At 40.7% G+C, this 12,095-nt stretch overlaps 1 protein-coding gene across 1 annotated transcript in view; it reads right to left on the minus strand.

The window, feature by feature from the left end:
* The window catches only part of LOC149224878 (uncharacterized), a 203,146-nt gene that overhangs the window by 139,547 nt on the left and 51,504 nt on the right, over nt 1–12,095 (minus strand). The window contains exons 2-4 of the mRNA XM_089386311.1: nt 3,355–3,599; nt 2,972–3,209; nt 2,654–2,844 (exon numbers count right to left, since the gene is read on the minus strand). Coding sequence (XP_089242437.1) covers nt 2,654–2,844; nt 2,972–3,209; nt 3,355–3,573 — 648 coding nt within the window. The 5' untranslated portion in view covers nt 3,574–3,599. The remainder of the gene's footprint in view (nt 1–2,653; nt 2,845–2,971; nt 3,210–3,354; nt 3,600–12,095) is intronic.

Raw genomic sequence — 12,095 nt, forward strand, 5'->3', positions numbered from 1 at the left:
TCAGAGATTGTGGGCAGCGTGGAGCGATCCAGCTATAGTATGTTCCCACAAATAAGCAGGTTGAAGATATACTCACAAAAGCTCTAGGGAGAGCTAAGATTGTCTATTTCAGAGAAGAGTTGGGTATGGTGGAGAACCCGTTTCAGTAGCAGGGACAGAGTATTTCGAACGCTTCTCAGTTGCAGCAGTTGCAGTTGCAGCAACAACAAATGAGAGGGAGTTATAGTGCAAATGCAGAGTTACCAACAGTATAGCAGTAGCACAGATGCAACATCAGTGTTGCGCAGTGGTTGTTGGGCAGTGGCAGGCAGTCACAGTGGCTAGACATCAACAACATGACAGAGGATGATATAGAGACAGGGTGTTGTAATAGTAGTGCAGCACTAGAACGCCTTCCTCGCTAAGAGTGAGTGTTAGTTTTTGTAGCATCGGAGGTGTTCTAGTCTCGAAACTTTGTGGAGACGCTAAAACACAGGAGTTCTCCATAACCCATAAATTGTTTCTGGAAATTCCACCTAGAAGTGCCTCAATTAGATTATTAGCCTATTTTTAAATATTTCCTAAGTCTAAACTTAGGAAAAGGGGTTAATTAATCAGTATTAGTTGAGAAATATGTGAATCATCTAAAAAGTCACACAGATCGATTCAAAAATAATCTCATCCATCAATTATGTTTTAATCTTGGCCATTGGAGTCCCAACTAGAGATTATAAGAGAAGTCGATGGGTAGATGGAGGACACACCAGTTACAGATGCTCAATGATCTGGGCAGTTCGATTTTGCAGTGCAGGCAATACAGCAGGAGAAATCGAGCCAGTAGATCGAGTAGTAGGTGACAAAGGGGCAGCACAAAGGTTCTCCAGAGGAGGTTCCAATTCTGGGGAAGCAGTGAGAGGAGGTTGTATTATTTCCCCAGGAAGCTACGTAAGAGCTGCGTAGAGACTCAATTAAGCAGTTCGATTCAGCCAGAGCAGAGGTGGATTCAGCTTTCAGTGGTCGGGGAAATTTCGAGGAGGCCAGAAGAATCACTTCCAAAGGCAGTGACAAGCTAGACGTCTAGAGGCAATTTTTGGGTAGCAAGAGTGGGGCCTGCGCAGAGGCAGCACAGACGGTGACGCAGAAGTGTTCTAGAGCCAATTCTGAGGCTCAGATTATTGCGGGATTGCTTGAGGAGGAGGGTAAATACCCTCAGATATTTTTGCCAATATTCCTCTTAGATAGAAACACCAGTTTGGTGTCATTTTATTGTAGTCGGAAATTATGATGTTGCATAATAATAAAACCTTCAATTGTTGCACTAGTTTTCACACTTTGGATTTTTCCGAGGATATTTGTCCAAAAGTAATTGTGTCATTTTTACGTGTGTGCTAGCATTTCTCAGTTCCTATTTTTGTTTCTGCAGTATTTTATTTGGTGAAGAAATTGCAGCGTATATTTTATTATTTTGTCGTAAACGAAATACACTGCATAATTAATTTATCAGTGAGGAAAAATATTTCCAGTTGCTACATTTGAAGGAATTTTCACAATTTGGAGAGGTTAAAAAACTCCCTAGGATGAAACCCTTTGAGAAGAATCATAGACTTACCTAGGTGTTATTACATGGCTTAACAGTCATACTAGAATCATTTAAAATAATTTTGCAGGATCGAGGATTACAATGATGAAATTGACTCAAAAAATTTTGTCTGCTGCTATATGCTCTGCTTCCTGGACTGTTGACATGTACATGGTCAACAGGGGGAAACGAAATATCATCAAGGAGGCTGAATTATTGTGCAGGGTCCAAATTCTTTTGGAGGGCAAATTTATTGTTCGAAGCCAAAATAATTTCCAGGAGAAACCAGCCTAGTATTGCCACCAGGTTCAATAATAATCATGCTTGTAATTTTTCTAGAAATTTAATAAATAGAATTGGCTGGGTTTTTGTTGTGACATTTTCAATGAAAATTTGTGGTTGCCAGTTTTCCAAATTTTAATTGGAATTTATTTAAATTTTGGCAAAATTGTGTATGGACATTTTCTAAAGAAATCTGAGATAGAAAAAATTCTCAAAAAAATTATTAAAAGATTAAAAGGGGATATTACAACAGTTCTATATTATGGAACAAGCATGTCCATTTCTGCTTACTGTTTAGCACTGGCATGGTCAGTGTTGTTGGAATTCTCACTATTTGTATTCCAGTTGTGATATATGAATTGTTTTGACAATGGATTTTGTTAAATACTCAAATTATGAATGACATGCATATCATTGCAGCTATGGAAAACTACTGAATTCTGGTAATAGGTCAGGCATCTACAAACTTTGGTTTTTCTAGGCACAACTTGTCACTTTCCAGGATAAGCACAAATCCTGGAAATAAAGAAATTTGGGTCCACTCAAATTTCTACGATGGTATATTGGCTAGTGTTTTCAGCATCAATTTTTTTTCTTTATGTTGGGTCCAGGCTCTCTTTTCTCATTTAAATTTTTATTTGGCTTGAGTCAAATTGTTTAGCACAGGGTTACATTCCTACCTTTAACTAATTGAGCTCAGAAGGAAATAATCAGAAACTTTGGAGAATTATATGCAGTTCAGTTGGAGATAAAATAACTTAACAGACAATATAAAGATGGAAAAAATCCTTATTATGGACCAGAGATTTATACCATTCCAAGGACAGCACCTTCTGCCATTGGTAAGTTTGCAAGGGGTCGTGTATGTAGAACGTCACAGAGTTTGATAGAATGTGAGCCATTTTTTTCTAGGGTTGCCTCCCTTGCATTCCATATATCAAGGAGTTCCTTCGACGGTGCTGTTCCAATTAGACCAGGGTGAGTTAAGCCTGGGAACCGAACACCTGCACAACATATAAAAAAATGACTCTCTTTCATTCAACGAACTATCAAGTGCCCGTTCAAACAAGTGTACAATAGCAGCAACTCGAAGATATACATATACAAGGAAGAAAAGGACAGGTTATGAACCTGGAATGTGAGGAGAGTAGGCATATATTCCATCAAAGTACCAAATAGCTTTTGTTGCACAAGGAAAGTGATCAGTCAAAAAACCACCACCATTTTCTCTGTCAAATGTCCCAGTATACCCCCATTCATCTCCAGGAAGAGGACCCAAATTGCAGATTTCAACCACAAGAATATCACCAGGCTTTGCAGATATGCCATTTGCATCTGCAATCTTAATAGGACCACTAAGGTTGTGCACCTGGAAACATGACACATTTCAGGAGTATCCCTTCACCAATTACTGAAACCATGGTGAAAAATGAGAATTATAGGCATAGAACACACTGCCAAGCAAGTTCATAGATAATGAAAAGGCTCAATTAAATGATAAGAATTGAACTCACAGTGGAGAGATCAAGGCATTTGACATCTTCTGCGGAACTATTATCTCCAATTGCTCCTCCAGTCCAATCTACTGTCTCCACTCTGAAAAGCTCTCCTTCTACAACTTCCGCAACAGCAGGAATATCAGGATGCCACCTGTTGTGCAGAGGCTTTTCTTGCTCCCATGGTTTCTTCTTGACATTTACGGGTATTACAAGCCGTGGAGAACAACGGGCCATTTCAAGCAAACAGCCTTCTACAACTCCTAAGAATCAAAAGGTCCTAATTGGTCATATATAATGAATAGTAACCCATGAAGGAATTAGAAATTCACTTGCCTTATAACCTTGCAGCACTATGTTTCTGCCCTGGGTCTATCAAGCTCAAAATCAAAATAGGAAACCCACTCAAGTAACTTCAGGAATTTGATGAGTAAGTCATGCATCATCTGAAATTACATATACATGCAATAATAATAACTAGCCGCATGTGTATAATCATGGATCCAAATAAATGCACATGTGCCATCATCAAGTTAATAGGCATAAACAACACCATAGAACATGAAAATAGAAATATATCATATCAAATGTACATGTCAATCAAAAAATTAACCTTTTAGTCCTTGTCAATGCTCCACTATAGCATGTCATTGTCCAAATCTACACTTGTTGTACAAATTGTTATGCTCAATGTTGCCAATATCGCAAGAATATAGTCAATATCATGATATCTCATGATATTTTTTGGAAACGAAATTCTCAGCTGAGAATTTCGTGATATTTTCCTTGGTGAAAATATTGTGATATTCTCTTAAATCTCGCAATATTATCGCACCACAGCCAAAAATATCACCAAGCTAAGGGCAGACCCATATAAAGCGATTTTTTGGTTTTTCCTGTCATTTTGGAAACAGAGCATAGGGTTTGGAGAGCAAAGAAGGAAGAGAGCATTTTTCCTTGATCCAAGGATTAGGAAGAGACCATTTTCATTTGACATCACTATTTTATTGTGGAGAGGAAATTGACTTCCCTCAACTGTGCACGCATTAGCAGGAATGGGAAACAATTTCCAATGTTTTTTGTTTTTGTTTTTTTTTAGATTTTTTATAGGTTTTCCTTTTTCCCATTAGTTTTCCCTCATCTTTCCAGGGGGAGAGTGTTTTTATTTATCATCATCAACTTATTGTGGAGTGGGAATTGATTCCCACAGCTAATGATATATTTGCAAGCATGCATAATAATTTCCACCTTTTTTTTTTCAAATTTTTGATAGGTTTTGCAATGCCTATCAGTTTCCCTCTTTATATATATATTTTTAGTGGATTGTAGGAGATCTACCATTTATATATCATCTAGATTTGTATTTTTTAATGCAAATTTTTTGTATTTTGATTTTAATTTTTTTTCAAAATTTTCTTGTGCCATAAGTTTAATCATTACTTTGAAGACTGAAAATGCCAAGAAATTTGGACCTGATATGGGAAAATGGTGAACTCGGGAGGGGGTTTAATAGGCAAAAGTTGAGTTGAAAGTTGTGTGAGCGGGATATGAGGGGAAGTATCATGTAGATGAAATACCACCTTGCACAAACTTCAAGACATGAAGTGGGTATGTGCCCAAAAGCAAGCCCAAAAATCATGGATAAAGTGTCAAAGAGAGAGATCATGTATGAGATTCACAAGACAATGGTGAGAGAGCTAAAAAAAGGTTTCTCACCTCATTAATCATGAATCTAGGACAAAAATAAGAGAGCTAAACCAAGGTCTCCTAGCCTTGTTTACCGAGTGTTGACCACTGGAGTGGCACTTGATGACTATCTGAAGACTCCATGCCCAAGGATGTACCAAAGGACACTTGTACCATCAAATATTATCATATTACCATAGTTTTTAAAGTCTACTTCTTCTTCTCAGCTGTCCCTGTCTGGGTAAGGCTACCCCATCTTCCTCTTCATTGTTGGAACCCAGAATCTATGGAAACAATCGGGAACAAATTAGGAAAATACATTGACATGGTTGAAAGGAGAGAAAAATATTCGTGTGCCAGAATATGTGTTGAAATCGATCTGGAGATAGGATTGCCTGAGGCGATCAAGTTGACCATAGCTGGCTGGTCTCACATTCAGGAACTAGATTATGAACAGCTCCCCTTCAAGTGCCGACATTGTCATGTCTATGGTCATTTTGCTCAAAACTGCAAGAAGAAAATTGAAGAAGAATATGAAAAAGAAAAGGGTGAACAGTGGACACAAGCCAGAAAAACTACCACAACTAAACAGACCACCAGAGCGAAAAGGAAAGGAGGGAATCTAGAGACCGGTGGACCCTCTGCTGGGAAGAGTTTAACCGAAGATCAAGCCACTGCAAATGCCACCATCTCAACAAATCCTTTTGTTGCTTTAAACCCTCCAGAAGACCAACCAGAACTTGAAGAGGGAGAGGTGCAACAGAATATGGAACAGACAGCAAACGCAAAAATAAACTCAGGATCTCAGGAACAGTCTGTAGAAGCCATTTCAGAAACCCTGGTATAGAAGAAATCTAAGAGGAAAATCAAGGCCCTCCAGTAGGCGCCACTTCCCCACCCTCTTATGCAGAAATGACCAAAAAGAAAAAGCTAATAGATAGCCCTGGTTCTTCTGAAGATGAACCTCTTGAGCAATCCAACAAAAAGGCAGGAAGGAAGTCTTACAAGGAGATCAGAGAAGAAGAGGCGAAGCGATTAAAGATGCAGGGCAGTCAGTCCACAATCGAAATGTCACTATGCAGGAACACAAGGACCAGACCCCCAAAGGGTGGGTCTGCACCGCCCCCCTCTAGTAAATAATGCAGATTGTCTCTTGGAATTGCAAGGGTCTGGGAAACCCTCTGAAAGCTGAAGCAGTAAAAGACCTATTAAAAATGGAAACCTCAGACATTCTCCTGCTCCAAGAGACAAAGATAGAAGAAGATGCTCTTCTATCTTTAAGTCGAACCAAATGGAAAAAGAACTCAGGAAAAGCGGTCAGCGCCAGAGGTACTTCAGGGGGCCTTGCTCGGAGGATATGTTCTAGCTTAAAAGCTCTTTTGCAACCCAACACTGGATATATACAGATCTTCTTCACCTCCCAAGTAAGATTTCTCTAGCTCTCTTCAATCTTTATGTTCCTGTTAATTTTTTGGAAAAGAAGGATTGTTGGAATTCTCTCTCAGACTTCCTAGAAATCTATGCCCTCCAAAACATCATTCTGGCGAGGGATCTCAACATCACTCTAGACCCACACGAGAAAAAAGGCGATGTAAGGGGTAAAGATCCCCTCCATGCCTCAGTGGAGTCTTTGATTCTCGAATGGGACCTTCTGGACCACAAACCTAAGAAAGGTCATTATACCTGGACCAACAACAGAGTTGGTAATGCCAACATTGCTACCCGTTTAGACCGGTTTCTAGTTCAAAGTACTCTGCTAGAGGGGAACCATTTAATCTCTTCAAAAATTCTGCCCAAATTAACATCTGATCATAACCCCATCTCGTTGCTGATAGAGAAAGAGGAGGACTTGGGCCCTATTCCCTTTAGATTCAACCCTCTTTGGGTATCGAGAGAGGGCTTTATGGACATAGTGGCTGACGTTTGGGCACAACTAGTTGAAGGATCCCCCAGCTTCGTGTGGGAACAGAAACTCAAACACACTAAGTCTGCATTAAAAGTCTGGGCAAAAAAACCCCTTTTCACTCCTACGAGTCATAGACAAAAGACAGTTCAGGCTCTAGCTGAGATTCAATTAGGCATGGAAGGATCTGAAATCACCAAAGCTCAGCTACTCACCGAACAGAACGCCCAATTCAATTCCTTTATTTCCTTTTGACAAGAAGAGGAATACTAGCGCCTTAAGTCTCGCAGCCTCTAGCTCCAAGCTGGAGACAGAAACACAGTTTTTTTCATAGACAATGCAGAGCACGACTCTCTCGGAATCACATTTCCGAAATATCTATCAAGGAGGGGGAAGTTATCAAAGGATAGTCTCTCATAAAACAGGTAGCCACAACCCATTATTAGAATCTGTTCCAGGAGGATGGTTCTTCCGATGACGACCTGACTGCCGACTTTCTGTCAAACATCCCCCCTCTTGTCACTACAAATGTAAACACTGGGTTAATGAAGCCTTTTTCGGAAAAACAGAGAGTTGATGTCATTTGTTCAATGCAGTCGGATAAAGCACTTGAGCTAGACGGCTTCACCATACATTTCTACAGAGCTTGCTGGAATGTAATAAAACTCGATCTTCTCAGAATGGTAAAAGCCTTCCAAAAGAAAGCCAAAGTGGGAGGGTGCACCAACTCCACCTTCCTTGCCCTTATCCTGAAAGAAGTTAACCCTGAGACTTTCGACAGATTCCGGCCAATCTCTCTATGCAATGCCTCCTACAAGATCCTTGCCAAACTCTTAGCCAATAGACTCAAGCCTCTGTTAGGGAACCTGATCTCCCCTCTGCAGGGCGGTTTTGTCAAAGGAAGGCACCTCATAGACAATGTGATCCAAGTGCAAGAAGCCCTCCACTCTAGCCACTCTCGGAAGGAAAAAGGTATGCTCATCAAGTTGGATATGTCAAATGCTTTTGACCGAGTTAAACTCTCATTTCTCTATAAAATCCTCCTCTCCTTCGGTTTTAGTGCTGATTTTGTCAACTTGATAAAACCCTGCACACACAAACCTTGGATAGCCCCCCTGGTCAATGGCAGACCTTCTGACTTCTTCCAAGCTTCTAGAGGGCTCCGCCAAGGATGCCCATTGTCACCCTTTCTTTATATCTTGTTGGCAGAATCCCTAAGCAGAAAGCTGACAGCAGAAATGGAAGTAGGCACTATTCCAGGTATCAAGGCAGCAAGAGGGGTGGACCCTATAAATCACGCCCTCTTTGCGGATGACTCTCTCCTTTTGGGAGGGGCCTCAATTAAGATAGCAAAGGCTTTCAAAGAAATCCTTCAACACTTCTGTTTAATCACAAGAGCCTTGATCAATAAAAGAAAAAGTGTGGTTTATGGCTAGAATGTAGATCACCCAACTATCCTTCGAATTGCCTGCATATTGGGATTCCCTGGGCATGACAAGTGGGAAAAGATCAAATATCTAGGCCTTCCCTTAACCTTGGGACCAAGCCCTCCCTCTGTATGGACTGAAGTAATTAGTAAGATAAAAGCAAAAATAGCACATTGGGGAGGCTAAGTCTAGCTCCTAAGTCTATCTTCCAGTCCTCCCTTCTGCTAGCTCCTAAGTCTATCTCGGAACAGATCTCCAAACTCCTTCGGGACTTCCTATGGAATGGAGGCAAGGGCAATCAAAGCAAGTTACACTTGGTAAGATGGGATATCATGAATAGACCACTCCAGCAAGGTGGGTTACAGATATGGGACCCAGGCTTAGCAAATCTGGCTCTTGGTGGAAAAATCATATGGCAATTGTATGCAGATAAAAACCATCCTTCCAGCAAGATCCTCTGGAAGAAATACCTAAAGGGAGGCTCCTTGAGAAACCTCACAACTACTTCTACTCCAACAGGAACAACAATATGGAATTTAGTCAGAAGGAGCATCGACCATATATAGCAGCATTTATACAAAATATCGGGTAATGGGCAGAGAACATTACTTTGGGAGGACACCATTCAAGGGAATGCCCCATTGGCCACCCTAAATTCTTGTAACGATTTAAAGATCTAGCTAGTGAACAAAGGGCTTCTCCGGCTGGTAGACATATGTTCTTGGGACAGCAAAGGGAATTGGGCAGGATGGACTTTCCCAGGGGTTCCTGATCCTCTGGAACACACAAAAAAACTTGCTCTGTGCAGCGCTTTCTGGCCTCGCCCCTGTCCATCGGACATCCAAAGATAAATGGGGGTGGGGAAGAACCAGAATTTATACAGCAACTCAAGGATTCTCCTCATTGCAAGCCACACATGCATCTTTGCTAACACCGAAGCTCTGGAAATCCGTTTGGTCTCCCTTTTGCCTTCCAAAGGTGAATTTCTTCACTTGGTTACTCATGCATAAAAAGGCACTAACAGGAGAAAATCTGAATAAAAGAGGCTTCCACGGGCCCTTTAGATGCTACCTATGCACTTCTGCTATCGAAACCTCTGACCATTTATTGGTTGACTGTGTTTTCACACAAGAAGTTTGGAAGATGGTCCTCCACGAACTTAGCGTACCCACCCCCTCAGATTTCAGTTGTTACTCTCTACACCTCTTGGGCAGATCAAAACCTTGAGAAAAAAACTAAAAATGCAGGTTGGAAAAACATTTGGCAAGCTATTCCAAAATTCCTTTGGTGGAAAGTGTGGTTGGCTCGAAATGAGTGTGTTTTTAACAATAGGATCCCGAAATCAGTGGAAGTGGCTGCCAAAGTAAAAGCTCTCTTGTTGGAAATAATAGATAAACCAGCTTTTGCCTTTACATTATCTGCAGAAGTCTCTGCGTGGCTAGGACCCTGCGTGCCAGGAGAAAGGAAAGATTCAATCAACAAACCGATGAAAGATCCTACTTGGCGCCTGCGTCTCACTACAGGTGACTTTCTTAAGTGGTGGCAGGGGACCCCAAAAGCCACTATCTTCTTTGATGGAGCGTCCAAGGGGAATCCAGGCACTGCAGGCGCAGGGGGATTGATTCTTTCCCCAGATAGATCGAAAAAAACCAGTTTCAGTTGGGGCCTAGGCATAAGTTCGAACAATCAAGCAGAGAGTTACAGCCTCCTAAAAGCTTGCTAGATTGCAAAGGAGTTAGAATACAAAACAATCCAAATATTCGGAGACTCGGAGCTTCTGATAAAGCTCTTAAACTCCGAAGATTATTTTAGTAACCCAGCTTTAAACAAAACCTTGTAGAGAATTCGAAACACTTTGAAAGACTTCGACACAGTCGACTCATACCATATTCTGCGGGATTTAAACAAACAAGCAGACTCGCTGGCAAATAAAGGTTGCCTGCTGACTCAAGGTAATCTTAGCCTTAATGGAGGACCCTGCTCGATTCATCCTTTGCCTTAGACAATCTACAGAAGGTAGATCTACTTTTCAGAGAGAGAGTGGTATTTGGTACCTTGAAAGTCACACTCAGGATCGCCAAGCAACAAGCAGATGGAACAACAAGCACAAGGACTATCAAGCTGAAGAAACAACACCAGAATGTACAGCAGCAGATGGTAGAAGGAATAGCCGCAGAAGGAACAACAACCAGAATGAACAACAGTATAAGGAACAACAGAAGAAGGAACAACATCCGAAGGAACAGCAAGTCGAAGGAATAGCAAAAGTGGAAGCAAAAGGAACAACAAGCAGATTAAGGAACAGCAGCAGAAAGAACAGCAATTAGTAGGAATATCATCAGAAGGAACAACACCAGAAGGAGTAGCAAGCAGAAGGAACAGCGGTAGAACGAACAGTAGGCCAAAGGAACAACAACAGAAGGAACAACATCCGAAGGAACAGCAACTGAAGGAACAACAGGCCAAAGGAACACAAGCAGTACGAACAATAGCAGAAGGAACGACAAACTTAAGGAACAGCAAAAAGAAAAACATAAGGAAAAGGTCGCAAATTTTTCTCTTCCAGAGATAAAATGTAAGACAGGAAACAAGAATAGCCAAAGAACTCACAAAACTTATGAATTTAAACTTAGGACAAGGGACTACCATCAGCTCATTCTCATTGCTCAGTTTTTAGAAGCTACTTTCGATTGTAATAGGAGCTTGCTCCACTTTTGGCAATAAATACATTAACCGTTCTTGTTAACAAAAAAAAAAAAGAAGTCTACTTCTTCTTCTCATCATTTTTTGTTGTACCCAGATTCCACACCCTATGGGGAATTGTAATAAGTGATGCTAGTATGATGAGTTTTGAGTCATGTAACAGGCCTAGGTAGCTTGGGACCTTGCCAACAAGTGAGTATTACTCTGGGAGGTTTTTTTTTCACTTGGTTAATTATCATCTCCCTACTAGGACTTAATAATTAATTGAGTTTTTTCCTCCAAATATACCCCAAAGCCAGAGTACGGCTTGATGGTGAGGCCTTGGGTGAGTCCTAGTGTCTAGGGTCAATGTTTATTACCATACTAGATCACACAAAAAATTTCATGGAATTTGGTTAGGTCTAGGTGGTCATTTTTTAATTTTTTAGATTTTCCACAGGGCGGAAATTGTAATAAAAGTTGTATTTGTAATGTAATAAGTGATGTATAGAGAAGTTGTATGGGGTATGAGTAATAAAATTTACACCTCTCACCCTCAACTTTCTACTATGACACACTTTGAGGGGTCAAAAATGTGTTTAGGACCCCCAAAACCCACTTTTCCTAAGTTTAGTGGAAAATGTGGCAATAAATTAGGCTAAAAATAAATTAAATAAAGAAAAATAAATTATTCCATGTGACAGAATGACTTGGAAATTATCCTAAGTCAAAGAGTTGAGTCAAAGGACATGTGGATGATGACTGAGCACCTTACATCATAAATGCACCAATATCTCATAAAATCGAATTTCTTGGAGTTAATGCAACAGTTGCCTATGTGGAAAATCGAATTATTTGGAGAAGCTCATGCACTAAAGGAATATTCGATGGAATATTTGGATTGAGGATTTCGTGGGGACTTATCTCACTATTAGCTCCAGTGCTTCTACACTTAGCACTTCACTTGGAGAATTACGAGTTTCTCTTGGAAGGGACCACACATTTCCTTGGGGCCTACGTTGAGCTTCTTTGGGATCATCATCTGAGGTGGCAACACTTGG

This window comes from Pinus tabuliformis, chromosome Q (assembly GCF_031772625.1).
Source record: "Pinus tabuliformis cultivar Carrire ecotype Pingquan chromosome Q, CPIR1, whole genome shotgun sequence".
NCBI lineage: Eukaryota > Viridiplantae > Streptophyta > Pinopsida > Pinales > Pinaceae > Pinus > Pinus tabuliformis.